The following is a 26,826-nucleotide window of genomic DNA, read 5'->3' as shown; positions in this document are numbered from 1 at the left end:
ACGTCTCTTATGTCTCCTGCACTGGCAGGTGGGTTCTGTACCACTGATCCACCTGGGAAGCCCCCTGTAACTTCTCTTGGGGTTTGATGTTTAGCATCTCAGTTGAGATGGTGGTTACAGTTGAGGGCAAAATTAAAGTAAGACAGTTCTGCTGCCCTCATCTGTAGTCACAATCTCAACAGAGATGCTAAACATCAACCCCTAGGTGAAGGGCTGAAGACACATCCACTCATTCAGGGACCACCTCCGTCCGTGAACCTGCTGACCTCCTATCTCTGACGTGAGTTCAGCAGACTTCCTCACTCTGTTTTCTCTCTGCAGTTTGTATTAGCTTCCTTCTGCATATCTGAGGAATAATGGTAGTGTGGGCTACCATTTCATCCAAACGTAAAGACAGAAAAATCAGTTCTTACTTCCAAATATAAAGACAGGAAATCAGTTCTTACTGATTTCTTCCATTTGTTAAATATCGTACCATTTAGAAATCACTTTCCTGTTGGTTACTATTAGTTCACTGTTCATCCAACAGATATTTCATGTCTGGCTCTCCTGTTCTGATTTGATCTGGTGACATCTTCTAAAGTGTCACCCTGAGGACTTTTCCTCTGCAAGGGAGGAGGCCAGAACCCAGAGTCTCACTCAAGGTCACGGCTGGGGTCTCTGGCTCCCTGTGTGGTGCTCCCTGGTGCCCAGGAGGCTGAATGAAGCTGGTTAGAGGGCAGAGATGGCCTTGGTCAGGAAACGAGGGGAAGGAAGTGCTCTATAAAGTTGCTCCTAGAGAGACTTCTCACTAGGATGACTTACAGTGCGATTTTCATTCTAAAAAGCTGCCTGCTACCCAGTGATACTTATGAAATGCTTAACCTTATGGGGATTCCTTCAGATATGCAGAAAAAAGTACCATAAATCCTTTTGTCTTATTTTTTAAATGGAAAGACGTGAATTATATCCTCATGAGGTATGCAAAATTAAATATACAAGAAGATGCAATTTTATTAAAAATTTTGACCAAAGAATGCAGCAAACTCTCTGCCCTCTTATTGATCCTCTGCCCACAGTTTCCTGGAGAGGGAAGACCTGGCTGGGCCTTTGGCCAAGGAGAGTAATTTCAGGTGGCTTCTGAGTGGGGAGCGCAGGGGCCTGTGGCCGGTGGGGAGTGTGCCAGCCGTGTAGACGTCCAGTGATGCACAGCACGTTCCTGCCATCAGATCAGTGTGTCCACGTGTTTATTCACCAAGGAACAAGCAAAGAGAAGAAAGCATAGCAAACGGTGTGGGACCTGCCGCAACTGTACAAGAGGCAGGAACAAGGAAGAAGTAGAGACCAGCCTCAGTCACCTGCCCTGGGGAGTGGCCTACCCTGCACATGGTCTGTCCAGGGGTCATGGTGGAAGGTGCTGGCATCACGGGCGCTCAGGATCTGGGCAGTCCAACCTCTGAGATGGGGCTCAGACTGCACCCCCACCTGCTCCCCTGCCTGATCCTGTGGGGCCCTGAGCTCAGGGCTGCCGCTCCCGCCCAGGCACCAGGTCAGGTCAGCCCGCTGCCAGGAAGCCAGAGCCCTCAGAGCTGCCATCAGGCCCTCCGGCCTGTCCCTCATTGTGGGCTGCAAGGACGCTGAGGCTGCTGTCACCTGGCTGGGAGGCGGTGGAGGGGCACCTCCGATCAGGTTGAGAGGATTCCAGACTCTGCTCTTGTCTCTGCCCTGGTGCAGAAACCGAGGGCCTGGTTTGGGCAAGTGGCTCCCTGGTTCTGATTTTTCTTCCTGTTTCTGATTTTTCCTCTTGTCTCTGTATTTCCCTTCTGTCACAGCCTGTGATCCTCAGTTCTGAAAAGGGCTCCTAGTCTAGGAGCTGCAGTGAAGCAGAGCAATGCCGCTGGGACCCTCCAATGTCTGTGCTGGAGAGGGGAGAGCACAGGCACACGCGTGCTGCACACAGGATGTGCAGCGCACACACAGGTTATGTACCACACACACCATACACCATGCATACACCATACACACACACCACACACACACCACACACCACACACACCACACACCACACATACACCACACACACACCATACACACACCACACACACCACACACCACACACACACCACACACACACACACCACACACCACACACCACACACACACCACACACACACACCACACATACACCACACACACACCACACATACACCACACACACACCCTTCACACACACATGATACACCCACACCATAGATACATATACCATACCTACACACCACACACCACACACACACCATACACACCACACACCATGCATACATCATACACACACACCACACACATACCAACCATACAGCACACACACACCCTGCACACACACATGATACACCCACACCATAGATACATATACCATACCTACACACCACACACCACACACACACCATACACGCTACACACCATGCATACACCATACACACACTATACACCATGCATACACACAACATACACACCCACAACTGCACACCACACACCATCCATACACACACAACATACACATGCTGTACACACAACACACACACACACTGATACCCATACCACATACCATAAGAAGACACACGCCATGCACACTCAAACGTGAAAGGAGGTGAAGGAGGTGATATGGCTACATCCTTTATGTATCTTATCCCAATTCATCTTCACAACCATGTCAAGAAGCTTTGAGTTCATTTTATGCAAGAGGAAACCAAAACTGAGAAAGTGGAAGTGACTTCTTCAAATGCACAAGCCAGTGCCTGCCTCCAAGTGGGAAGATGACCCCAAGCTGGCCGGCAGCCAGAGACAGACATCTGCTTCAGGCAAGTGCCAGGTGCCGGAGGGTCCTTGTCAGGGCAACGTCTTGGAAACAGCTGTTTCCAGGTGTCGCTGCCTCTCTTGAGCATCCTCAGGAGCTGCTTCTGATGGAAGCTACTCTGATAGTGGCCACCAGACAGCCACAGCGGGAAGAGCGGCTGCCAGGAGCTGTTGCCTGTGAAACACAAGGGCCTCCACCAGGAGCTTCCCCACTGTGAGGGCACAAGCTCCTCACGGTCACCACTGGCCACAGAGAGGAAGACAGCAGGGTGGGTAGACCAGATGGCTCACACGTTTTCATTTCGTCACCTTCCTTGATTTTGTTGGTGGGTCTTTCTCTCTCTGGACGAGGTGACAGCTCACTGGTCCTGCTTTTCTCTGAGGAGCCAGGACTCTGGATTCCCATTAGGACATCTGGTGAATCAGAGTTAGGACCAGGACACTCAGAGGGGAACCGTGATGGAAAAGGTTGAGGGTATTGGTGTCCATCAGCTGCAAAAGATGCACGACCTTCAGTAGATCTTTGATAACTCAAGGCTCCTCTCCCTGTGTCTAAAATGGGAATATGAATATCAGCTCACAGGACTGTTGTGAGGACTAACTGAAATGATGCACGTAAAGTGCCTGAGACCATCAGTAGAGTTTCTGTTCACTTGGTCTGGCGCCTTCTTCCTGCCAATCCTGCCTTCCACTTGGATGACACTAAGCTCTCCTAGCTCCTTATATCCAGGTTAGGTGCCTGGATGTGTTAGGGGTGTTTTTGGCTGCAAGGGATGGAAGAAACAAGAAAGAAGGAAGCTAAGTTATTCAATCAGTTCTGCTGTAACAGGATGCAGCAGTTCAGTTCAGTTGCTCAGTCATGTCTGACTCTTTGCTATCCCATTGACAACAGCACACCAGGCCTCCCTGTCCATCACCAATCACTAACTCCCGGACTCCACCCAAACTCATGTCCATTGAGTCAGTGATGCCATCCAACCATCTCATCCTCTGTCGTCCCCTTCTCCTCCTGCCTTCAATCTTTCCCAGCATCAGGGTCTTTTCAAATGAGTCAGTCCTTCGCACGAGGTGGCCAAAATATTGGAGTTTCAGCTTCAGCATCAGTCCTTCCAATGAACACTCAGGACTGATTTCCTTTAGGATGGAAGGGTTGTATTTCTTTGCACTCCAAGGGACTCTCAAGAGTCTTCTCCAATTACAGTTCAAAAGCATCAATTCTTTGGCGCTCAGCTTTCTTTATAGTCCAACTCTCACATCCATACATGACTACTGGAAAAACCATACTTTGACTAGATGGACCTTTGTTGGTAAAGTAACGTCTCTGCTTTTTAATATGGTGTCTAGGTTAGTCATAACTTTCCTTCCAGGGAGTAAGCATCTTTTAATTTCACGGCCACAGTCACCATCTGCAGTGATTTTGGAGCCCCCCAAAATAAAATCTGCTGCTGTTTCCACTGTTTCCCCATCTATTTGCCATGATGTGATGGGACCGGATGCCATGATCCTAGTTTTCTGAATGTTGAGCATAGCTCCCTAAAAAATCACTGAACTGTGCAAAATTGGGCAATCAATCAATTACGGGGAAAATGGACCTAAGGGCAAAACACTCAAACAAAATCTTCGTCTGTGACATATAAAAGGATAAGAACCTCACAAAAACAGTCATACAATTTTACACTTGTTAAATGATGAAGACACACAGCAGTACTGCAGGAAATACAGCCTTTAGCCTCAAGATAAGCCTGAAACTTGCTTGAGGATGTGCATGCTGAGGGGTCCTCTTGTGAGCTCTGGTGACTTGGAGGAAGGAGCAAGAGGTGGAAGTGGAAGGAAAGCTCTAACAAACAGTGGGTGTGGCTTGTGACACACTTGGTGATGGGTGGTACCTGGGAGGCAGGGAGGGAGGTGTGTGTCCATGTGTGTGTGTGTGTGTGCATGTTTCCAGGCTTGCACCAGCTGGATGCAGCTTACTGCCCTCACCTAGAGTTTCTTGCAGATGAAATCACGTGTTTGCAAACACAACATCTGCTGGATTCTCAAATTGTTTCCTGATATATCAGCCTCATTGAAACAAATGTGCATGTCAGAACAAACATTGGAGGGGAAGTGACTGTGCCCACATCCACGACTGCACAGGGACCCTAGGGCTCTGGCTCTGTGGGCATCAGGCAGTCTTCTCAATGGAGGAGGGGCTGGTCTCCAGGGCAGAAGGTCAAAGACAACACCACACCAACTCCCACTTTTTAGGGGGTGACTACAATTTACTTGAGAGCGAGTGAAAGTCGATCAGTCATGTCCGACTCTTTGCAACCCCGTGGACTATACGGTCCATGGAATTCTCCAGGCCCAGAATACTGGAATGGGTAGCCTTTCCCTTCCCTTCTTCAGGTTATCTTCTCAACTCAGGATCGAACTCAGGTCTCCCACATTGCAGGGGGATTCTTTACCAGTTGAGCCACAACGGAAGCCCAAGAATACTGGAGTGGGTAGCCTATCCCTTCTCCAGCAGATCTTCCCCACTCAGGAATTGAACCAGGGTCTCCTGCATTGCAGGCTGATTCTTTACTATCTGAACCACAAGGGAAGCCTGAAGATATGGGAGGTAAATATAAAAATCTTTAGTCCACACACGTTTAATATTTCTTACATTGCAAAGTTCTTAAGAGGTGTCAAATATGAAACAGTTATGAGAATTATTTGTTCAAAATTTATGCTTTGAAAGAGTATGTGATAAGAAATAGCTGTCATCATTGCTACCAATCAGATACTTTTAATGAATAAATTGAAAATAAATAATTAAATGAGTAATCTTAAGTATTTACTTCAACCCATAGGTAATTTTTAAACAGTGATGAGAAAGTAACTGCTTTCTGAGGGCAATTTACGCTACGGAGAGAGACGAACTTGGAACTAGATATTTGGAAGTGATGCTACTACCCTCGTGTGATTTTTTTGTCATATTATATGCTAACAATGACAACAAAACTCCTAAATATATATGTTATAAAAACTTAACAAAAATACATTAAAATATTTTCTAAAATGAGGTATATTGCTTTGAACCCCTTGGATAAAAATATAAAAATGATAAAATGTAAGCTTGAAAGAACAACTGACTGACATTCAGGAAAGTGGAAATTTAGTACCTGGATTCTAAGAACGACTACAAATCTCCAGATAATTGGTGAATGGAACTGAAACGTGGTATCCACATTTAGAAAGCACAGCTCATGTTTCATTTCTATTTGGATTTATGTACTTCTGTGAAACAGATTTTTCAACTATGACAGTAATTTAATATAAAAGGTAAATTGAACATAGAGCTTTATCATAAAGTATCAAACCAACATAAAAAATCCTATTTAATCATATTTCTTTCCCTAAAATATTATTAATAAAACAGTTCTCATAGTGGTACAAAATTTTCTGTTTATTTTTAAATGAAAAATTAAAATTAACCCAAAATATTATTCGTTTTCTCTTATCTAACCCTGTACTACACACATCTTCTTAGAAGTATGTGAATATAATGAATGAGTACATAAATATACACAATGTTTTTAGTTTCTCAAACTGATTTACTAAATATTGGGTTGACTGAAAAGATCATTTGGATTTTTCATTACAGATTGTGGAAAAACCTGAACGAACTTTTTTGCCAACCCCACAGATGCATGATCAGAGAAAATAAAATTGCACAATGCTGCTCCAGATAAGAGGGGCTACAGGTGGAGCTAGTGGTGAAGAACCTGCTTGTCAATGCAGGAGACACAAGAGATGCTGGTTCGATCTTTGGATTGGGAAGATCCCCTGGAGGAGGGCATGGCAACCCATTCCAGTATGAGAGCTCGCACAATACCTCTGAACACAGCAGGAGATTGAGAGGAAAATGAGCCAGTCAAGAGGGAAGAACACAGAAGGACACAGGACATCCTCACCACTAATGAATCTGATTTTCTGAACATACAAACCCCTACGAAATAATCAGGAAGTGTTAGCTGTCTGCCAGATGCTTCCAAGAAACCTTTGAGGTGTGTACTTAGAGAAGATTACATTTGCACTGCCTCAAATTCTGACCTCCAGCATTTGTTAAAACTTTGCCTAACATTGTTACCTTTCTGTTCTCAATGCATTTTAAAATTAAAATGGTTTCATGTGCCTGGCAAATAATGAGATGACGTTGTTCAATCCTCAGAGACCCTGATAATCCAAGAAATTAGACTATGGAAGGCTGTTTTCTCAGTTGCCTTGGTACTAAACTGCCTGACAGTGTAGAAATACAGTGTGATCTAACTCTCTGGGAGAAGACATTTTATGCATATCCTAAAAAATTTCCCATATTTGATGGTTTTAGCCCATTAAAGTTGCAACTTTACATGATTTATTCTAGCAATTCCTGGCAATCATTAAGTCCTGAAACCACTCAGCATGGGTAAATAATTATCAGTAAGTAACTAGCTGAAAGGGCTTCTCTGGTGGCTCAGTTGGTAAATAATCTGCCTGAAACGCAGGACACCCAGGTTGGACCCCTGGGTTGGGAAGATTCCCCTGGAGATGGAAATAACAACCCACTCCTGTATTCTTGCCTGGGAAATCCCATGGACAAAGGAGCCTGGCGGGTTACAGTCCATGGAATCTCAGAACAGTTGGACATAACTTAGCAACTAAACCACCACCACCAATTAGTTGAAAACTTCCAAGAAAAAAATACTATAATTTTTTTTTCCAGTGCAACCTTTTCTTCTGTAGATGGAAAAACATGCTCAAAAGTTGTGAATGCTTATTGATACAAAGAGATAAAACCAGCCATGGAGTTAGATTCTGGATCTAAAGATTTTGTCATTGTGCCTTCTGCCTCAAAATTCAGGCACTTCTAACTTGAGAACCAATCTGTCCACCAATAAGGATTTTTAAGCATCCATGGTGTGGTTGAGGAGCCAAGAGATGGAAAACAAAGAGAACGTTAGAGGAGACACGACCCAAGGACATAGATGGTCAGAAATGAACTGAATCATGAACACTTGTGGGATGAGCTGGAAAGGGCTTCCTGGCAGAAGGGCAGGATTGGAGACTTCAGGTGAAGAAGAGAAAGGACGAGGTGGGAGGAGAGGCAGAGCAGGAAGAAGGATGTCAGGAACACAGCAGGGACTCCAAAGGAAGCTTGCAGACCTCCCTGGTGGCCCAGTGGTTAGGAATCTGCCTTGCAATGCAAGGGATGCAGGTTCAATCCCTGGTCAGGGAACCAGGATCCAACAGGTGGCAGAGCAACTAAGCCTGTGGGTCACAATTAGAGGGTCTGCTCGCCCAAAGGAAGGATTCGGCATGACATGATGAAGACCCAACACAGCCAAGTAAATAAATATGAAAAAAAATGGCAATGATTAAAACCCCCCACACAAAAGGAAGCTTCATCATAATGATAACCCCCATTTGTACTGAGGGCATCATTTAGATTTTTTGAACCATTTCATTTCACAGATGAGAAAACCAAGACACCAACGGTAAAGGAACAAACTGAAAGTCATCAGCATGTACCATCCACATTAGGAATTGCATCTCTATCTGTCCAACTCCCAGTTCGCTGACATTTCTGTCTGCATTTCCTGCTTTGGGGTGAAGGAGGTCCCCCCACCTCCATCCACTGAAGCTTCCATTGTTTAGACCTTTGAATTGGATCACGCTCAAAGTGAAAGTGGTTCAGTCGTGTCCGACTCTTTGTGACCCAATGGACTATACAGTCCATGGAATTTTCCAGGCCCGAATACTGGAATGGGTAGGCTTTCCCTTCTCCAGTGGATCTTCCCAACCCAGGGATCAAACCCAGGTCTCCCGCCTTGCAGGTGGATTCTTTGCCAGCTGAGTCACCAGGGAAGCCCTAGATTGCATCATGCTGCTGCTATTGCTAAGTCACTTCAGTCATGACCGACTCTGTGAGACCCCATAGGCAGCAGCCCACCAGGCTCCCCCATCCCTGGGATTCTCCAGGCAAGAACACTGGAGTGGGTTGCCATTTCCTTCTCCAATGCATGAAAGTGAAGTCGCTCAGTCGTGTCCGACCCTCAGCGACCCCATGGACTGCAGCACACCAGGCTCCTCCATCCATGGGATTTTCCAGGTAAGAGTACTGGAGTGGGGTGCCATTGCCTTCTCCGTGGATCTTGCTAGCTATCCACAAAGTAATTAAGCAAATAAGTAAATGTATTTAATTTTCTGGTGGGATATGTAATCACCAGGATAGCTACTCAGAGGGAAAAAATGCAAAACAAAACAAAACAACTGCAATCCCACTGCTGGGTATATACACGGAGGAAACCAGAATTTAAAGAGACACGTGTACCCCAATGTTCATCACAGCACTGTTTACAATAGCTAGGATATGGAAGCAACCTAGATGTCCATCAGCAGATGAATGGATAAGAAAGTGGTGGTACATATGCACAATGGAATATTACTCAGCTATTTAAAAAGAATGCATTTGAATCAGTTCTAATGAGGTGATGAAACTAGAGCCTATTATACGAGCAAAGTAAGTCAGAAAGAAAAACATCAATACAGTATATTAACTCGTATATATGGAATTTAGAAAGATGGTAACGATGACCCTATATGTGAGACAGCAAAAGAGACACAGATGTAAAGTACAGACTTTTGAAAGACTCTGTGGGAGAAGGTGAGGGTGGGATGATTTGAGAGAATAGCATTGAAATGTGTATATTACCATATGTGAAATAGATGACAGTCCAAGTTCCATGCATGAAACAGGGCACTCAAAGCCGGTGCACTGGGAGGACCCTGAGAGATGGGCTGAGGAGGGAAATGGGGGGGTTCAGGATGGGGGACACATGGATACCCAGGGCTGACTCATGTCAATGTATGTCCCAAACCATCACAATATGGTAAAGTAATTAATCTCCAATTAAATTAATTTTTAAAATCCCCCAGTTCTGTGAGTACTGCCTTTTATGAGCATTCTCATATTTTCCCATCAAGGTGGCTTTGGACCCCTCCCAGGCCTTCTTTCATGTGGGTAACTATTTAAAGATGCGATGCTCAGGGGCGCAGTTCGCACAACCTCTTCTCTCTCTGTCAGCTCCCAGTTGGCGGGGACCGGAGCGAAGGGCGGGAATGGCGAGGGGCGGGCGCTGGGGGGCACTGTCGCTCCACGGAGGGGCCGCCCGGCCCCCGGAGGCCTGGCCCAGCGCCGCCCCGCACAAAAGGTAGCCTTTCCAAGGCGTGCGCGGGCTCTGCATCAATCTCCTCTTCCCAGCCCCCCGCCCCGCCGCCCCGGGTGCTGGGGGTCGATTTCCGACCTTGGCCGCGGTGGCGCACACGGGTCCATCTGCGGGTCCAAACCGCCTGCCCAGCTCCGCAGCCCGCGAGAACCGACTTCACGTGTCACCGGGGCGGCGGCCCTGACGACATCACTTAGAAGATTAAAAATAAATTGAAGCACATGCCACTTCAAAGGGAGCCCAGAAAGGACATCGGCGTGATTTGATGCGTTAATGAGAAAGAGCTGCTGGCTTCCTGACTTGAACGGTCTGGACAGAGAGAAGATTTAGAAGCTTGGAGCTGCTGGTTACTTCCAAAAACAATGGTTAGATGCCTTTTATGACTTAAATAAGGAAGCACCTCCCTCCCCTTCTCCTCCCTATACTTCAGTTCTTCCTGGTGTGATCTGGGTGATAGGAACACATGGGGCTTAGGGAATCTCCCAGTCCACCCCATCCCTGGAGCGTGCCCCAAGAAGTGCAAGGAGGGTGGGAGTAAGGACCCAGCTCCCCAGGTCCAGATCGGTGGGGTCCACAGGACCCCCTGTGCCCCAAGGCCACCTACCCGCTGACCAGCAGCGGCCTTGACCTGTCGACTCACCTTAGAATCATCCATCGCCCATTGATCTTTTGTTTCAAAGACCTCTTTCCAGCAGCCTGGGCCCCTCCAGAGAGACTGAAATCCCAGGCTCCCACACTTCCTGGCTGGGTGGGTGGAGGGGGTTTAGGGGGGGACGGAGCCCAGTCCTTGTTTTTCATACCTTGTCAGGAGGTCTGAACGCAGAGGGGGGCGCGGGTAGGGGGTGCAGCCCCAGAGGAGCTGAGCATCAGCAGATGTACTCATGAAAAATTCACAAGGAATCAGCAGAGGCTCCTGTCCTCCCCTCTCCCCGCCCCGGGCAAAGCGCCCGCCCCCACCTCCCCCCCTCCCCCCCCCCCCCCCCCCGCCCCAGCTTGTCGCCCAGGCCTCCGCAAGAATACCGAGGAGTGCCCCACTCCGTTCCGAAGGAAATCTGGCCCTGGGGGGGCTAATGAATGGTACTTGATGCACTTGGCCATCCTCCTGAGAACCGGCTGCAAATGCAGTTCAGGCGAAATTGATGAAGTATCGGTTAATCTGAGGTTGACAGCTTAGAGAGGTCACAGCTGAGAGGGGCTGCCAGGGGCTCACGGAGAACGGAGAACGGCTGGAGAGGAGTTCAAGAGACAGCCCGAGCCCACGGGCAGGGCCGCCCGTCTTTGCCACGTGGGCGCCGCCCAACCTCGCCAGGTCTCTCATCCTCCCCGATGGGTAAGCAGTTGAATGTGGACACACCGCCCCCCCCCCCAAAAAAAAAAATTTTAGGCCCACACCCCTGAGGCTCCTCTCTCCTTAGGAAGAAAGGAGAAGAGAGCTGCTGGTCTCAATTGGTACAGGCAGTTAGAGCGCCTAATGTAAATTTCCTCTTTTAATTGGAGCTCTGAGTCATGCTTGCCCGGCCCTGCGTTTCCTGCTACAGGAAGGTTTGTCTAGGTAGATGGCAGATCTGCAGATGGTGGGTCAGGCACTGCTCAGGAGGAGTTTTCTGGGAGTGGTGTCAGCTCCCTGAAAGGAGATACAAATGAATACAAATCCACGTTCACCCTGAGTTGTTTTGTGTGTGAAAATCTAGGACTCCAGGACTCCGTAATTCATCACTCAGAGGTGTTGCCACATGGTCTTGTCATCTGTGTGTCTTCTAAATTCCAAGGTGGCCTTGAAGACTAGATTCACTAACACTTGGATTTTACGGGTGTGAAGCAGCAGGAGTTGTGGGGTCCAGTAGGCTGGGGTTGGGACCCTGGCTTCCGGATGCTCGGGCTTCCCTGGTGGCGCTAGTGGTAAAGAACCTGCCTGACAAATGCAGGAGATGCAAGAGCTGAGGGTTCGATCCCAGCATCGGAAAGATCCCCCGGAGTAGGAAATGGCAATCCACTCCAGTCTTCTTGTCTGGAACATCCTACGGACAGAGGAGCCTGGGGGGCTACAGTCCATGGGGTCACAAAGAGTCAGACAGGACTGAGCACACACAAGCATGCAACCCTGGTGCTTAGAGAACGAATTCATCATTGTCTCCATTTGCAACGGGAAAAGAGGACTGGAGGTGATCTTTCACTTTTTGTTGTTAAATGGCTGAGGAGATCTCAGAGTTGGAATTCAAACCCAGTTTTCCACCCTTCTCCGTATAATCCCTCTCTTCTTATAACAAGAGTGAAAGTAGGGATAGTAAGAATAATACTGGAGCAGCCAAAGTCTCAGCCTTTACAACAAGCAGACTGTGCTCAGCATCACACGTGTAAGAACTCACTTATCCCTCCCTGCGAACTTGCGAGGAAGATCTTACTATGATCAAATTAGTATTCTTAAAAAAAAATTGTCTGTCTTTATTTTTGGCTGTGATGGGTCTTCAATACTGTGCAGGCTTTTCTCTAATTGCAGTGAGCAGGGGCTACTCTCTAACTGTGGCGAGCCGTCTTCTCATGTTGATGACTTCTCTTGGTGTGGAACACAGGCTGTAGAGTGCAGGCTCAGAATTGGGACCCTGGGGCTCCAGAGCACAGGCTCAGGAGTTGAGATCCTGGGGCTCTAGAGCGCAGGCTCAGGAGTTGTGGCGATCGGGCTTCATTGCTCCACAGCACGTGGGATCTTCCCAGATGAGTGATCCAGCAGATTCTTTACCACTGAGCCTCCAGGGAAGCCCTCATATTAAGATTCTTATTACCACGTCAGCTCTTTTAAAAGAAAGGGAAATTGAGGTTGGGCAGTTAGGGAGCACAATCTACTCTCTGTTTCCGATTTTCTGGAAACCTTTTGTTTCCCTGGGGTGGAGTTGGGTGGGGTGGGGTTGGAGGTGTCCAGCACTAAATCTGCTGATTTACACATCAGAGGATATATGAACATGAGTGATTATAGCCAGACTGCAAATACCACTATTGTCAATCAGTAAGAAAAAGCCTATTTATTAACAATAATGCAGGTGTTTCCCCGACCAGGGACCAAATGTGTATCTCTGTACTGCAAGGGAGATTCTTAACCCTTGGACCACCAATTTGAATAGATGTTTGAAAACTGACTCTGATAAAATAGGCTTTGTAACATTTCAACAGGAAGTCTGAAGCCACTGGGTTCTATTAGATCCTGCCCTTGGGGGAGGTGATGGAGAAACAGGAAAGGCAGGCACCCTTGATGGGCAGAGGCCATGAACTTGCAGGCATTTTAAGAGAGCTTAGGGGCTGCTCTGCCTGCCCAAGGCTTAGCCCTGGAAGGAAAAATGGTCCATGCCTTCTTGGGACAGACCTTTATGAAGTGACAGGAGTTGTGATGGGCACAGCCTTATTGCCATTGTGGAACAGAATTTGTCATCATAACCGGTCTAATGTATAAGCCATGAAACACAGATCTTCACGTATCAGTCATCTGAGCAGCACATAAACAGTGATATTTGGGTATCTGGGAATGAACAGGATGCCGGGGAACCTTGTCTACAGGTGTGCATGTTGGCTTGATGGATTCTGCTCCCTGACACACAGCTGGACCATTGAATGCAGAAATCAGAGGCTCTGGACTCCAAAGATGTCTTTAAGTGAGTTATTTCTTTTTATAAGGAAAGATACATAACTTCAAAATATACTTTGCATGTGAAAAAACTTGTGAAGTACATTAGCCTATATTGCTAAGTTGGATTTGAGCATGCCTATTTCAGGGAGTAAAATTTTAACATGTGTTCATGTGATAAGACTTGTGCCTTCTCTGTACATCAGTTACAGAATAGTCCAGTATTGACATATGGATCAGGGATGAAGTCAACCCAGTTCCATCGCTGGCTCATTTACATGTCAATGCCAGGCCAGGGCTCTTTGATCACTTTGCTCTTGTCTGAACTCCCAAACAAATAAAAACAGAGAGACGTATTCAGTTCAGTTCAGCTGCTCAGTCATGTCCGACTCTTTGCCACCCCATGAATCACACCATGCAAGGCCTCCCTGTTCATCACCAACTCCCGGAGTTCACTCAAACTCATGTCCATCGAGTCGGTGATGCCATCCAGCCATTTCATCCTCTGTCGTCCCCTTCTCCTCCTGCCCCCAATCCCTCCCAGCATCAGGGTCTTTTCCAATGAGTCAACTCTTCGCATCAGGTGACCAAAGTACTAGAGTTTCAGCTTTAGCATCAGTCCTTCCAATGAACACCTAGGACTGATTTCCTTTAGGGTAGACTGGTTGGATCTCCGTGTAGTTCAAGGGACCCTCAAGAATCTTCTCCAACACCACAGTTCAAAAGCATCAATTCTTTGGCGCTCAGCTTTCTTTATAGTCCAACTCTCACATCCATACATGACCACTGGAAAAACAATAGCCTCAACTAGATGGACCTTTGTTGGCAAAGTAATATCTCCTCTTTTCAATATACTATCTAGGTTGGTCATAACTTTCCTTCCAAGGAGTAAGCATCTTTTAATTTCATGGCTGAAATCACCACCTGCAGTGATTTTGGAGCCCCCAAAATTAAGTCTGACACTGTTTCCACTGTTTCCCCATCTATTTCCTGTGAAGTGATGGGACCGGATGCCATGATCTTCGTTTTCTGAATGTTGAGCTTTAAGCCAACTTTTTCACTCTCCTCTTTCACTTTCATCAAGAGGCTTTTTAGTTGCTCTTCACTTTCTGCCATAAGGGTGGTGTCATCTGCATATCTGAGGTTATTGATATTTCTCCCAGCAATCTTGATTCCAGCTTGTGTTTCTTCTAGCCCACCGTTTCTCATGATGTACCCTGCATATAAGTTAAATAAGCAGGGTGACAATATACAGCCTTGACGAACTCCTTTTCCTATTTGGAACCAGTCTCTTGTTCCGTGTCCAGTTCTAACTGTTGCTTCCTGACCTGCATATAGGTTTCTCAAGAGGCAGGTCAGGTGGTCTGGTATTCCCATCTCTTTCAGAATTTCCCACAGTTGATTGTGATCCACACAGTCAAAGGCTTTGGCATAGTCAATAAAGCAGAAATAGATGTTTTTCTGGGACTCTCTTGCTTTTTCCATGATCCAGCAGATGTTGGCAATTTGATCTCTGGTTCCTCTGCCTTTTCTAAAACCAGCTTGAACATCAGGAAGTTCACAGTTCACGTATTGCTGAAGCCTGGCTTGGAGAACTTTGAGCATTACTTTACTAGCCTGTGAGATGAGTACAATTGTGCAGTAGTTTGAGCATTCTTTGGCATTGCCTTGCTTTGGGATTGGAATGAAAACCGACCTTTTCCAGTCCTGTGGCCACTGCTGAGTTTTCCAAATTTGCTGGCATATTGAGTGCAGCACTTTCACAGCATCATCTTTCAGGATTTGAAATAGCTCAACTGGAATTCCATCACCTCCACTAGCTTTGTTCGTAGTGATGCTTTCTAAGGCCCACTTGACTTCACATTCCAGGATGTCTGGTTCTAGGTGAGTGATCACACCATCGTGATTATCTGGGTCGTGAAGCTCTTTTTTTGTACAATTCCTCTGTGTATTCTTGCCACCTCTTCTTAATATCTTCTGCTTCTGTTAGGTCCATACCATTTCTGTCCTTTATTGAGCCCATCTTTGCATGAAATGTTCCCTTGGTATCTCTAATTTTCTTGAAGAGATCTCTAGTCTTTCCCATTCTGTTGTTTTCCTCTATGTCTCTCTTTGCATTGATCACTAAGGAAGGCTTTCTTATCTCTCCTGGCTATTCTTTGGAACTCTGCATTCAGATGCTTATATCTTTCCTTTTCTCCTTTGCTTTTCGCTTCTCTTCTTTTCACAGCTATTTGTAAGGCCTCCCCAGACAGCCATTGTAGTTTTTTTGCATTTCTTTTCCATGGAGATGGTCTCGATCCCTGTCTCCTGTACAATGTCACGAACCTCCGTCCATAGTTCATCAGGGATTCTATCAGATCTAGTCCCCTAAATCTATTTCTCACTTCCACTGTATAATCATAAGGGATTTGATTCAGGTCATACCTGAATGGTCTAGTGGTTTTCCTCACTTTCTTCAAAGATCTAGAATCTCTTTTGTTCACTTGTGTATGTGTATGTATCTGTGTGTCATGTAATAATATGACATTCTGGAATTCTTATTTTATCATGCACTTTATGCAGTAGTAACTGTAATAATGGTTTCCCATTTGGATAGCAATGGGAACTAATGAACAATATTGTCTCTGAGGCCTCTGGTAGAATGTCTTAAATTGTATTTATCAGTTCTGAAGGAAAATATCAAAACTACTTCATCAGCCTTGGTACTTTTTAAGTCAAATCTTATCTCCCACTGCCTCCACCTAACAAAATGAACTCACGAACAGCCTCTATCAGATGCTGTCTTCGCATATTAATGCCCCGGGAGAAGAGAACCTATTTTTTAGCTGGAATAGTTGTCACTATTAAAGTTTACATAGTAGCAAGTGAGAAAACTAAACTGTCCTTTAATTGGACATGCATTTGTTGACAGGATAATGCGTCTACTGGCAGTCTACTGTGGACAGCTTGTGCTTTCCTCTGCTCACCATCCCTCCCATCTTTTCCCAGAAAGAGGGCCTCCTTCCTATAAGAAGTATATGAAAAGCTATGGCAAACCTGGACAGCTTATTAAAAAGCAGAGACATCATTTTGCCAACAAAGGCCTGTATAGTCAAAGCTATGGTTTTTCCAGTAGTCATCTGAGAGTTTAACCATAAAGAAAGTTGAGCACTGAAGAATAGATGCTTTCAAATTGTGGTGCTGGAGAAGATTCTAGAGCATCTCTCATACTGCAAAGAGATCAAACCAGTCAATCTTAAAGGAAATCAACCCTGAATATTCATTGGAAGGACTGATGCTGAAGCTCCAATACTTTGGACACCTCATGCAAAGAGCCTACTCAGTGGAAAAGACCCTGATGCTAGGAAAGGTATCAGACAAAATGAGTAGGGGACGACAGAGGATGAATTGGTTGGATGGCATCACCGACTCAACGGACATGAGTTTGAGCAAACTCCGGGAGATGGTGAAGGACAGGGAAGCCTGGCGTGCTGCAGTCCATGGGGTTGCAAAGAGTTGGACGTGACTGAGTGAACAACAACAATGATCTCCTCCTTTCTGTAGGAGTCCAACATGGGTCACTCCTTGTTCTCCTTTCTGTGATCAACACAGAGATGGCATAGGTCCCAGGGAGATAATCCTGTGATTCCTACGTGGGCTCCAGGAGAAAGATTTTGTCCCTGTTCTGGACTCCTGAGGCTGAGATATTGGAAACTTGCATCTTATTGGGGTGGTACATCGCTGAACCCTGCCACAGGGAGGAGAGAGGATGACAGTGTACATTACCAGGGAATTATATCGACCGATGGAAGGACTAATGCTGAGAGACAAAGGGAGAGAATTCTGACTGCATCTGAACTTGAGTCGTTGGGATTCTGGACTCAGCACCAAACTTCTCACTGAAAATGAGTGAACAAATTCCAGTTTTTGCTTAAGTGACTTTGAAATGTGCCAGTCACTTGTTACTGAAATAGTGTGAAACAATCATCTACTTTACAGTGGCGATTATCTTCGTGAATATAGTATTTATGATCCTAATTATTGCTAAATCCTATTTAGTTCTAAAACATTATGGAAATTTCTGGAAACCTTTAAAAGCGATCCATAGCAATGTTCCCCCACACTTTTGCTCCTGAAGGAAGCCCTACAACTGAATGTGAGTCCTAGATCTTTCAAAACTTTACTTCTTTACTTTGATGACATTATTTCCTTTCTCCCGGGGCCCTAATTTTTTATTTTTACAGCGTGTTTTCCAGACAGTCCTTTCCTTTCCATGGAAGGTCTTCTTCACCTCCTTTGCTATTTTGTCTTCCATCTCTCATTCTTAAAGGATGAAGTCACTCATTATCAAAAGGAAAACAATTGACAAAGCTGTGGAGAAAAAGGAACCCTCTTACACTGTCGGTGGGAATATAAATTGGTGCAGCTATCATGGAAAACAGTATGCAAGTTCCTCAAAAAACTAAATAGAGCTACTGTATCATCTAGCAAGTACTTTTATGGGTATTTATATGAAGAAAACAAAAACACTAATTTAAATAAGCAATAGTTTAAAAAATCAAAAAGAAATATGCATTCCTATGTTCACTGCAGCATTAGTCACAATAGCCAAGATATGGAAACAACCAATGTGTTCTTAGGTGGATGAATGGATACAGAAGATGTGATATATATATATATATACGCACATACACACATTGAAAGAATACTCAACCATAAAAAGAATGACATCTTGACATTTGTAACAATGCAGATGGACCCTGAGAGTATTATGCTAAGTGAAATAAGTCAGATGCAGACAAATGCCATATGATTTCACTTAATATGTGGAATCTAAAAAGCAAAACAAACAACAAACAAAATAAAATAAATCCAAACTCATATATACAGAGAACAAATTGGTAGTTGCCAGAGGGGAGGGACAGTAGGTATGAGTGAAGGGGCTCAAGAGGTAGAAACTTCCAGTCATAAAATATAGAAGTCATGGAGATGTAATATACAGCAGGGTGACTATAGTCAGTAATATTGCATTGCATCCTTTGAAACTTTGTATGGCCAAAAAAGATAACTTGGACTTTGTGGTGGTGATCATTTTTCAGTGTAAACAAATATCAAATCTTTATGTTGTACACCTGAACCTAATATTATATGTCGGTTATATCTCAATAATAAAAAAAAAGAAACTTCTCCAAGTAGAAAAAAAAAGGATGGAGTCACTCAAGATTGGCCCTGCAGCTTCCTCCCTTGCTTTCTGTTTGGTGATTCACTCGCAAGACTGAACCTTTAAGTGGGCTGAAATGACAACTTCCACACTCCCATCTCCAGACCTCACTTTGAACTCCAGGCAACCGCCTCCAGCTGCCTTCTTGACACCTCTTCCTCCCCTTGGGCCTCTAAGGTCAGCACGCTGTAGTTTCCCAGGCCCCAGACTTGACAGTTACCTTCCTTGGAATTTCTCTTTTGTCATTATCTTCTCTAGTTCAGAACCAAGGTCTGCTGCTTCCACCATCGAAATGAATCTCAGATCATAAACACGTCTCTACGTCTGCTGCAGGCATCCCAGTCAAAGGCACTGTCATTTCCTGCCTGGTGACCGCAATCACACGTAACTGGAGGTGCTAGTTTAGCCGCTCAGTCGTGTCCAACTTGCTGCGACCTGGTGATCTGTAGCCCGCCAAGCTCCTCTGCCCATGGGGTTTCCCAGGCAAGAATGCTGGAGAGTTTTGCCATTTCCTCCTCCAGGGGATCTTCTCAACCCAGGGGTCGAACCCGGGTCTCCTGAATCGGCAGGCAGATTCGTTACTGCTGAGCCATGTGGGAAGCCCATAGTTGTCCCTATTTTTACTTTGTTTCTACTCTTTCTCACTCCCAACCTCTGGACCTCGCTGTCCTGGATAGATGAGATGAAATAATCTCTTTTCAATGTAAAGAATCATCGGACACCACTTCCGTCCAAGCCCTCTGGTGGCTTCCATTGCGGTCTGACTGAAAGCTGAATGCTTGGCCATGGTCCAGGGACACTCTGCCTTCTGCCTTCTTGGCCACCCTCTGCCTCCTTCCTGGTCTCCTGCTTGCCTCCAGGACCCCTTTATAGGCCAAAGTGTGAAAGTGTCAGTGGCTTAGTCATGTCTTACTCTTTGCGATCTCATAGACTGTAGCCCACCAAGCTCCACTGGCAATGGAATTCTCCAGGCAAGAATACTGAAGTGGGTTGCATCTCCTCCTCCAGGGGATCTTCCTGACCCCAGGATTGAACCGACATCTCCTGTATTGCAGAAAGATTATTTACTGTCTGAGTCATCAGGGAAGCCCTTATTGGCCAAGCTTGTTAGCATCTCAGGCCTTTAGAGGAGACGTTCTGCTGGCCCAACAAACTCCACACCAACATTTTTTTTTCAGTTCTCAGGTAAAGAATCCACTGCCAAGAGGATTCCCTTGTTCTCTATGCCCCACCCCAATTTCTAATTCAGTCTAATGCTGTCTTCTCCACCCCCACTTGTTACGCTTTCATTTGTCAATGTAAGAAATAACCTTCTTGATTTATTTCTGTATGAGTTCATTTTCTGTTCTCTCACAGAAATATAAGGTCTGTCAACACAGAATCCATGTCTGTCTTGCTCAGTGTTGTATCTTGGAACCCCGCCTGATACGAGGTTGGCTTTCACACTCACAGGTGAATGAGCGGATGGATGGATGAGTGGAAGGAATGAAGTTGTGGAGTTGAATGATCTCTAAAAACCGACACATTACACACACGTGTGTGTACGCACACACACTCACACGGATCTGTCGTTTCTTCATCAGAATGAGAAGTTGTGTCTTTGTACTGTTTTCTTGTCCCACTGCTGGTGTGATACATCTAGCCAGGGGCTTCTCAGCACCACACAATCTGTTGACAGGTTGGAGAGGGCTTAAGGAAGGACACAGGATGAAGGGACCAAAGAGATTGATTTGTGAGCCAAATTACACATACTAAATGCATCCAGCTTGCCTAGAGCACCGTGAAGCATAGGCAGGAGATACTGTGTGAGATTTGAAAAATGAACAGTTAGAGACGAATTATCTAGCTCTGTGCTTGGATTTGTCATTAGATGAGAGGTTGAACAGAACCTTGATTGTGGGCTGGGGAATTGTCCTTCTGGGCCTGGCATGGTGGTCCCTGTATCACTGGACAGGAGACGCTCCCAGAGAAAACATGAGAATTAGGGTTGTCATCAGCTTGTATGTTCCATTCCTTAACAACTGTCCAGCTCAAACTCAAATTTATATGAAGCTCAAAGTCAGCATAAATGATCCCAAGTTCAGATTAAATAAAGTTTTTCAGGGGATGAAGTGTGAATATGTAGTTTCTCCATTTTCATATATATATATATATATATATATTTATATCTATACACATATGTGATATTATATATTGTTTGTATATGTGTATACAAGGTATATGGGCTTCCCTTGTGGCTCAGTGGTAAAGAATTTGCCTGCAGTGCAGAAAACATGGGTTCAGTCCTTGGATCAGGAAGATCCCCTAGAGAAGGGAATGGCAACCCACTCTAGTATTCTTGCCTGGAGAATCCCAGGACAGAGGAGCTTGGTGGGCTATAGTCCATAGGGTTGCAAAGTCAGACACAACTGAAGTGACTGAGCATGCATGCGTGTAAAAGGAATACACACACACACGCACACATACATATATGTATGTGTGTGTGTATATATATGAATTGTATACACATTGTGTATATACAATGTGTATACAATATATACACATACATATTGTACATAGCATACATACATATGTATATACATACGTAGCATACATTATTGCTACTGTAACAGATTACCACAAATTTAGAAGCTTAACAACACAACTTTATTATCTTCAAGTCTGTAGGCAGAAACATGGCACCAGTCTCACTGGACTGAGTATTGGGTGGGCAGGACAGCATTCCTTTCTGGAGTTCAAGAGGTGGGAACCCTTTTTCCTGACTTTTCCAGCTGCTCCAGGCTTCCCACATCCCTTGTCTCATGGGATCCTCAGCAACAAGGTTGCTCTCTCTTGCCTTTCTTGAGGGGGCTCATCTCCCTCTAATTCCTCTCTTCTGTCTCCCTCTTTCACTTTTACGGGCCTTTGTGATGACAATGGAGTCGTTTAGATAATCCAGGCGAGATCCCCTGATTTTCAGGTCATCTGATGAGCACCCCTGATTCCAACGGCAGCAGTGTTTCTGCTTTGCCATGTGATCACAGCTTGATGACAGGTTCTGGGAGTCTGGACGTGGGGTGTTTGGGTGGGTTTCTGGTGACCACACACGATGCTGGTCTACGGGGAGGGGGTGGGGAAGCAGAAGCTGAAGGGCGTCCTTCCCGAGCTCCACACTGGCTTTTCCAGTGACTGGTTCCACTTTGGACCATCTGGGGTGCATTTGAGTGCCATATGCCAGCCACAGTGCTCAAGAATTTGCGTACATTCTACTACTTTATTTCAGACACCCATTCACACACACAAAACAAAGCAAAAACAAACAGAACACAAGAAAGCAAACTATGAGGCAGTGGTTATTTGTCAGGGTCCCAGAGGAAACATGGAGATGCTTAAATTAGGAGAACTTACAGCAGCTCTCATTTCTTTGTGCTTAAGTTTATTGCATTTTTGGGTTTTTTCGGATTGAAGGTATGTGGCAACCCTGTGTGGAGCGTCTGTTGGTGTCATTTTTCCAACAGCATGGCTGTCTTTGTGTCACATTTTGATAATTCTCGCAATATTTCAAACTTTTCCATTATCATTGTATTTGTTAGGGTGATCTGTGATCAGTGATCTTTGCTGCTACTATTAACGTTTCAAGAAGATTATAACTCACTGAAGGCTCAGATGATGGTTAGCATTTGTCAGCAATAAAGTATTTTTAAATAGAGGTATGCACATTGTCTTTTTAGACACAATGCTATTCACACTTACTAGAGACTACTTATGTATATAGCATAGACACAACTTTTATATGCATTGAGAAACCAAAATATTTGTGTGAATATTTTTATTGTGTTGTTGACTTTGTTGCAGTGATCTGGAACCGAGACACAGAACCAGAGATATCTCTGAGGTGAGTTTATGTTTACAAAGGGAATGATCATACATTTGCTGTTGCGTGGAAGCTTGCAGGTCTAGAAGCAGCTAGCCTGACGCACCGCCTGAAAGGTGACATACACACACTCCTATATATAAACTAGATAACTAAAAGGGCCTACTGAACAGCACAGGGAACTCTTCTCAGTACTCTATAATGACCTATGTGGGGAAAGAATCTAAAAAAGAATGGATATATATATATATGTATATGTATGTATATAAATAATTCACTTTGCTATACAGCAGAAATTAACAAACATTGTAAACAAACTGTATTTCAGTAATTTTTTTTTTCAAAAATGGTGGGGCTCAGGACAGACTACTGAATGTTGTAAGGACAGAAAGTCTTACTACAACAGAGGGGTTGAGTCCAACAAGGACTTTCTGTGGAGAGATGATCTAACCCAATGAGACCTGAGTTTCTTCTGGAAAGAGCTAGAGAAACAAATAACCAGACATCTCTCTCCCTCTTTCTCTCTGATCTGCCAAGTCCTACCAGGAGCCAGGGGCACGGAGGAGCACAGAGGGACACAGGTAGGGACCTGGAGGACATCCTGCGCTCACGGGTGAGGGACCGAGCACCTGTTCATGCTCACTAACTAAGGAGCTCTGGAGCTGTGGTTGGAATCCAGGCAGCTGAATTCTAGAGCTTTATTCAGGTTGCATCTTAGTAGCCATGGCATGTGTGTCCTCTCGGCCAACTATGCTAACACAGAGAAGGAGGCTGCCAGCACTAGACCTAGTGCCCTGAGGCAGACAGATGGATGCTGAGTGATGGCCAGACCCAGAGATGTGGGATGAGACGGTCAATGTGTGAGAAAGGTCACTTCTTGTGCAGTTAGAGTATCTGGGGTGTGATAGAGGCAAAGGAAGAGGGCTTCCCTGGTGGCTCAGAGGTTAAAGCGTCTGCCTGCAAGCTGGGAGACCCGGGGAAGATCCCCTGGAGAAGGAAATGGCACCCTACTCCAGTATTCTTGCCTGGAGAATCCCATGGATGGAGGAGCCTGGTAGGTTACAGTCCATGGGGTCGCAAAGAGTCGGACACGACTGAGCGACTTCACTTTCACTTTCAGAGGCATAGGAAGGATGTAATGCTCCCATTTCCAATGCAGTGGCAGTGGCCAAGGGAAAAAATGGTGAGAAGGGGAACCAGTTCAATGGCTCTATGGGGCAACCACCAGCCCAGGCATCACTGGGGGCAGTTTGCGGCTCTGAGCCATAGTGTTCATGGCTCAGGACGGTTCTCTGCAGCTCCACGGATTGTAGCCCGCCAGGCTCCTCTGTCCATGGGGTTCTCCAGGCAAGAATACTGGGGTGGGCTGCCATGTCTTCCTTCAGGGGATCTTCCTCACCCAAGGATCCAATCTACATCTCTTATGTCTCCTGCCTTGACAGGTGGTTTCTTTACCACTAGTGCCACCTGGGAAGCCCGGTAGCAATGTACGAATCACTTATGATAATTTGGGGATATTCCAATGTTTCTCTAAACAGATTTAAAGTTCCCAACCAACCTCGTCCAACCACACACCATGTTAATAAAATTGCATCCTGCTTACCAATTAAAGATGAGTTTTGATTGAAGAGCTCTGAATAATTCTTCAACATGGCCTGATTCATTGTGAAATTACCAGCTGTGATTTGTCTGGGTAAATATCACCTCCAGCTCCTGTGTCTTCACTTCCATCTTGATACAATCAGAACTTAATTATTTAAAATCTTGTATTTCTGTCATGGATGTCAAATTAAAAATCTCAACATTGCAGATCCGCAAGGTAACATTTTAAAACCGTGGAGTACTTTCTTCTTCCACCTCACGGTATGAATGTACATTCCATAATGAAAAGAAAATGCCATGCTCCCAGAACAACATTATTTTTCTGCGTATTTTATTTCCTTCTTGAGCCTGTTTGTTTTGATGGAAGGTGTTTCTATTAAGTCATGAATTTGATATGAATATTTGATATGAATACTGGAAAGGATCAAACCAACTTACCTTCTGCATTAAAGTTCTATTAATACATGCCTGCTCTCTCTCCTACTGTAGAAAGCAATTTAGGTATTTTCCCAGAGTAATTGATAAAATGAAATCTCTAAAAATAAGAGAAATGAATTATGAAGATCTCTTTGTTCAGCTGCTATAGGCAGATGACTTTTCTTATGTAAAGAGAACATTCCTGGAAGCAGATTTCATTCATTTCAAACAGCAAATGCGGTATTTTTTAAAAGAAAAAAAAAATAACATTACCCACCCAAGCCAACAACACTACAGCACTAGGGTATTCATAAGATAGTAAATCTAGTTATTCCACTGAGCATCATGAAATCTAATATAAAGTGTTATTGCTACTTAAGTTATAAAAGGGTGCATGGGCCATCATGCATGGGGATTGCCTGAAACTATGAGATGCATGACATCTGTTTTCTTTAAAAAAAGAAAAAAACACTTTCAATATATCTTAAGATTTCAGAAGAATAAAATGCAAAAATGGCTCATATTTCAAGGTGAAAGTCCTCTGTTGAATACAGATGATCCCATTTTATTGCAGTGGAGGTTCTTGCTTTTTTTTTTCTTTCTTTTATTTTTGGTAAACTTTTTTCCATCACAAGCTAATGCATGGATATATTTATAGTTCGGTTTCACTTTACTAGGCTCATTTGTACTGTTCTGTGACAGATTTATATGATCGTAGATCTGGTGTCACTGCTGTATTATTTATATTTCTATAAATTAAGGCCATTATTATCCAAGATGGCCCCTGACAATAGGATGCGGTAGTTGGAAAAAGCGTTTAATATTTCCTCAGTCCTGATGAATTCTCTGTGGATTGAATCCTGACACAGACTAAGAAATCATTGTCTTTGCTGGAAAAAGGGAGGTCTTGAGTAATAATAATAATAAGTCACTAATGAAAGACAAAAATTTCAGGACTATTTGTAGACACTGGTGTTTAATCTTCCTAATGATAGCCCTGACGATAAATAGATGAGAGAGATAATACAGAGCTGATAACACCAACAGACCAGGCTTCTCTCCCTCCCACAGCAAGCGATTAGCCTCTAGCACAGATTCATGTCATGCATGTTAAATCTTTCTTTTATCTCTGTATTGGAGGATGACGTCTCCACCAAGCAGTTTTTAAGCAAGGGTTTTATGACAGATGGGGTAGCTGAGGACCTTTCTCTCCCTGGCACCAATAAAACAATCAAGCTTAATTGGTGACTTCAACATGAAACAGTTTATTTCTGGCTTTAGGATACAGTAAATTAATAATCAGGGATAGAGGATGGGCAGAGAAAAGATGATGGGGAAAGCGCTGCCTCCGACTGGTTTGAAACATCCCTTTATAGAACCAACCTGGTTGTAGAAGCTACCTGTCTATCTGTGAAACTGAGTGGTTCATGTCACAGAGCGTGGGGCTTAAATATGATAAGTTAAATGAATACAGGTGCAATTGAGATTGCTAAAATATGTAAAATTTCCAGTCGTCTGTTTCGCACACAGTAACCTAATGAGCATTTATTATGTGAAATTTAGGATACGGAACTTAGAGCGTGTTTGCTCTTGGTCATTAACACGATCATACCCTGAGAAAGGAATCTCTCTATATTATCTATTTTCTTTTTTAATTTGCATTCCCCTACGGACTAGTGACAATGAACATCTTTTTCATGTGCTTATTGACCATTTGTAGATCTTCTTTGCAGAAATGTTTATCCAAGTCCTCTGTCTATGTTCAAGCTGGGTTGTTTGTTTTTTATTTTTGTCCATTGCAGGAATTTTTTAAAAAAATATTCTGGCTATTCATTGATCTCTTCTTAGATATATCATGGTTTGCCAAATATTTTTTTCCCATTCTCCAGGTTGCCTTTTCACTCTTTTTTGAATAATTGAAGTATAATTAATTTACAATGCTGTATTAGTTTCTGGCATACAGCAAAGTGATTCAGTTACGTATATATATGTGTATGTATGTGTGTGTGTGTGTGTGTGTATTCTTTTTCAGATTCTTTTCCATTATGGTTTATCACAGGATACTGAGTATATTTCC

General features: G+C 44.5%; 1 protein-coding gene across 1 annotated transcript; it reads left to right on the top strand.

Moving 5' to 3' along the window:
* The first annotated feature begins 953 nt into the window (after window positions 1–953).
* On the top strand, window positions 954–24,799 carry LOC147362664 (uncharacterized). The gene is made up of 8 exons (XM_086328364.1): window positions 954–958; window positions 1,522–1,668; window positions 9,920–10,046; window positions 11,231–11,391; window positions 13,608–13,702; window positions 22,712–22,751; window positions 23,268–23,311; window positions 24,269–24,799. The coding sequence occupies exons 1-8, from the start codon at window positions 954–956 to the stop codon at window positions 24,355–24,357; spliced, it is 708 nt and encodes a 235-aa protein (XP_086184490.1). The 3' UTR covers window positions 24,358–24,799.
* Window positions 24,800–26,826: the final 2,027 nt, after the last annotated feature.

Source organism: Bos grunniens, chromosome 11 (assembly GCF_055505025.1).
Source record: "Bos grunniens cultivar Pamir isolate PY7600 chromosome 11, Bosgru_T2T1.0, whole genome shotgun sequence".
Classification (NCBI taxonomy): Eukaryota; Metazoa; Chordata; class Mammalia; order Artiodactyla; family Bovidae; genus Bos; species Bos grunniens.
Note: the sequence above shows the minus strand (reverse complement) of the source record. Positions and strands in the feature narration are given on the sequence as shown.

Coding starts and splice junctions, on each gene's coding strand:
- LOC147362664 (XM_086328364.1), top strand. Junction 11,392..13,607: donor TCTCTCATCCTCCCCGATGG/GTAAGCAGTTGA, acceptor CCTTGTCTACAG/GTGTGCATGTTGGCTTGATG. Junction 22,752..23,267: donor GAACCAGAGATATCTCTGAG/GTGAGTTTATGT, acceptor TGATCTGCCAAG/TCCTACCAGGAGCCAGGGGC.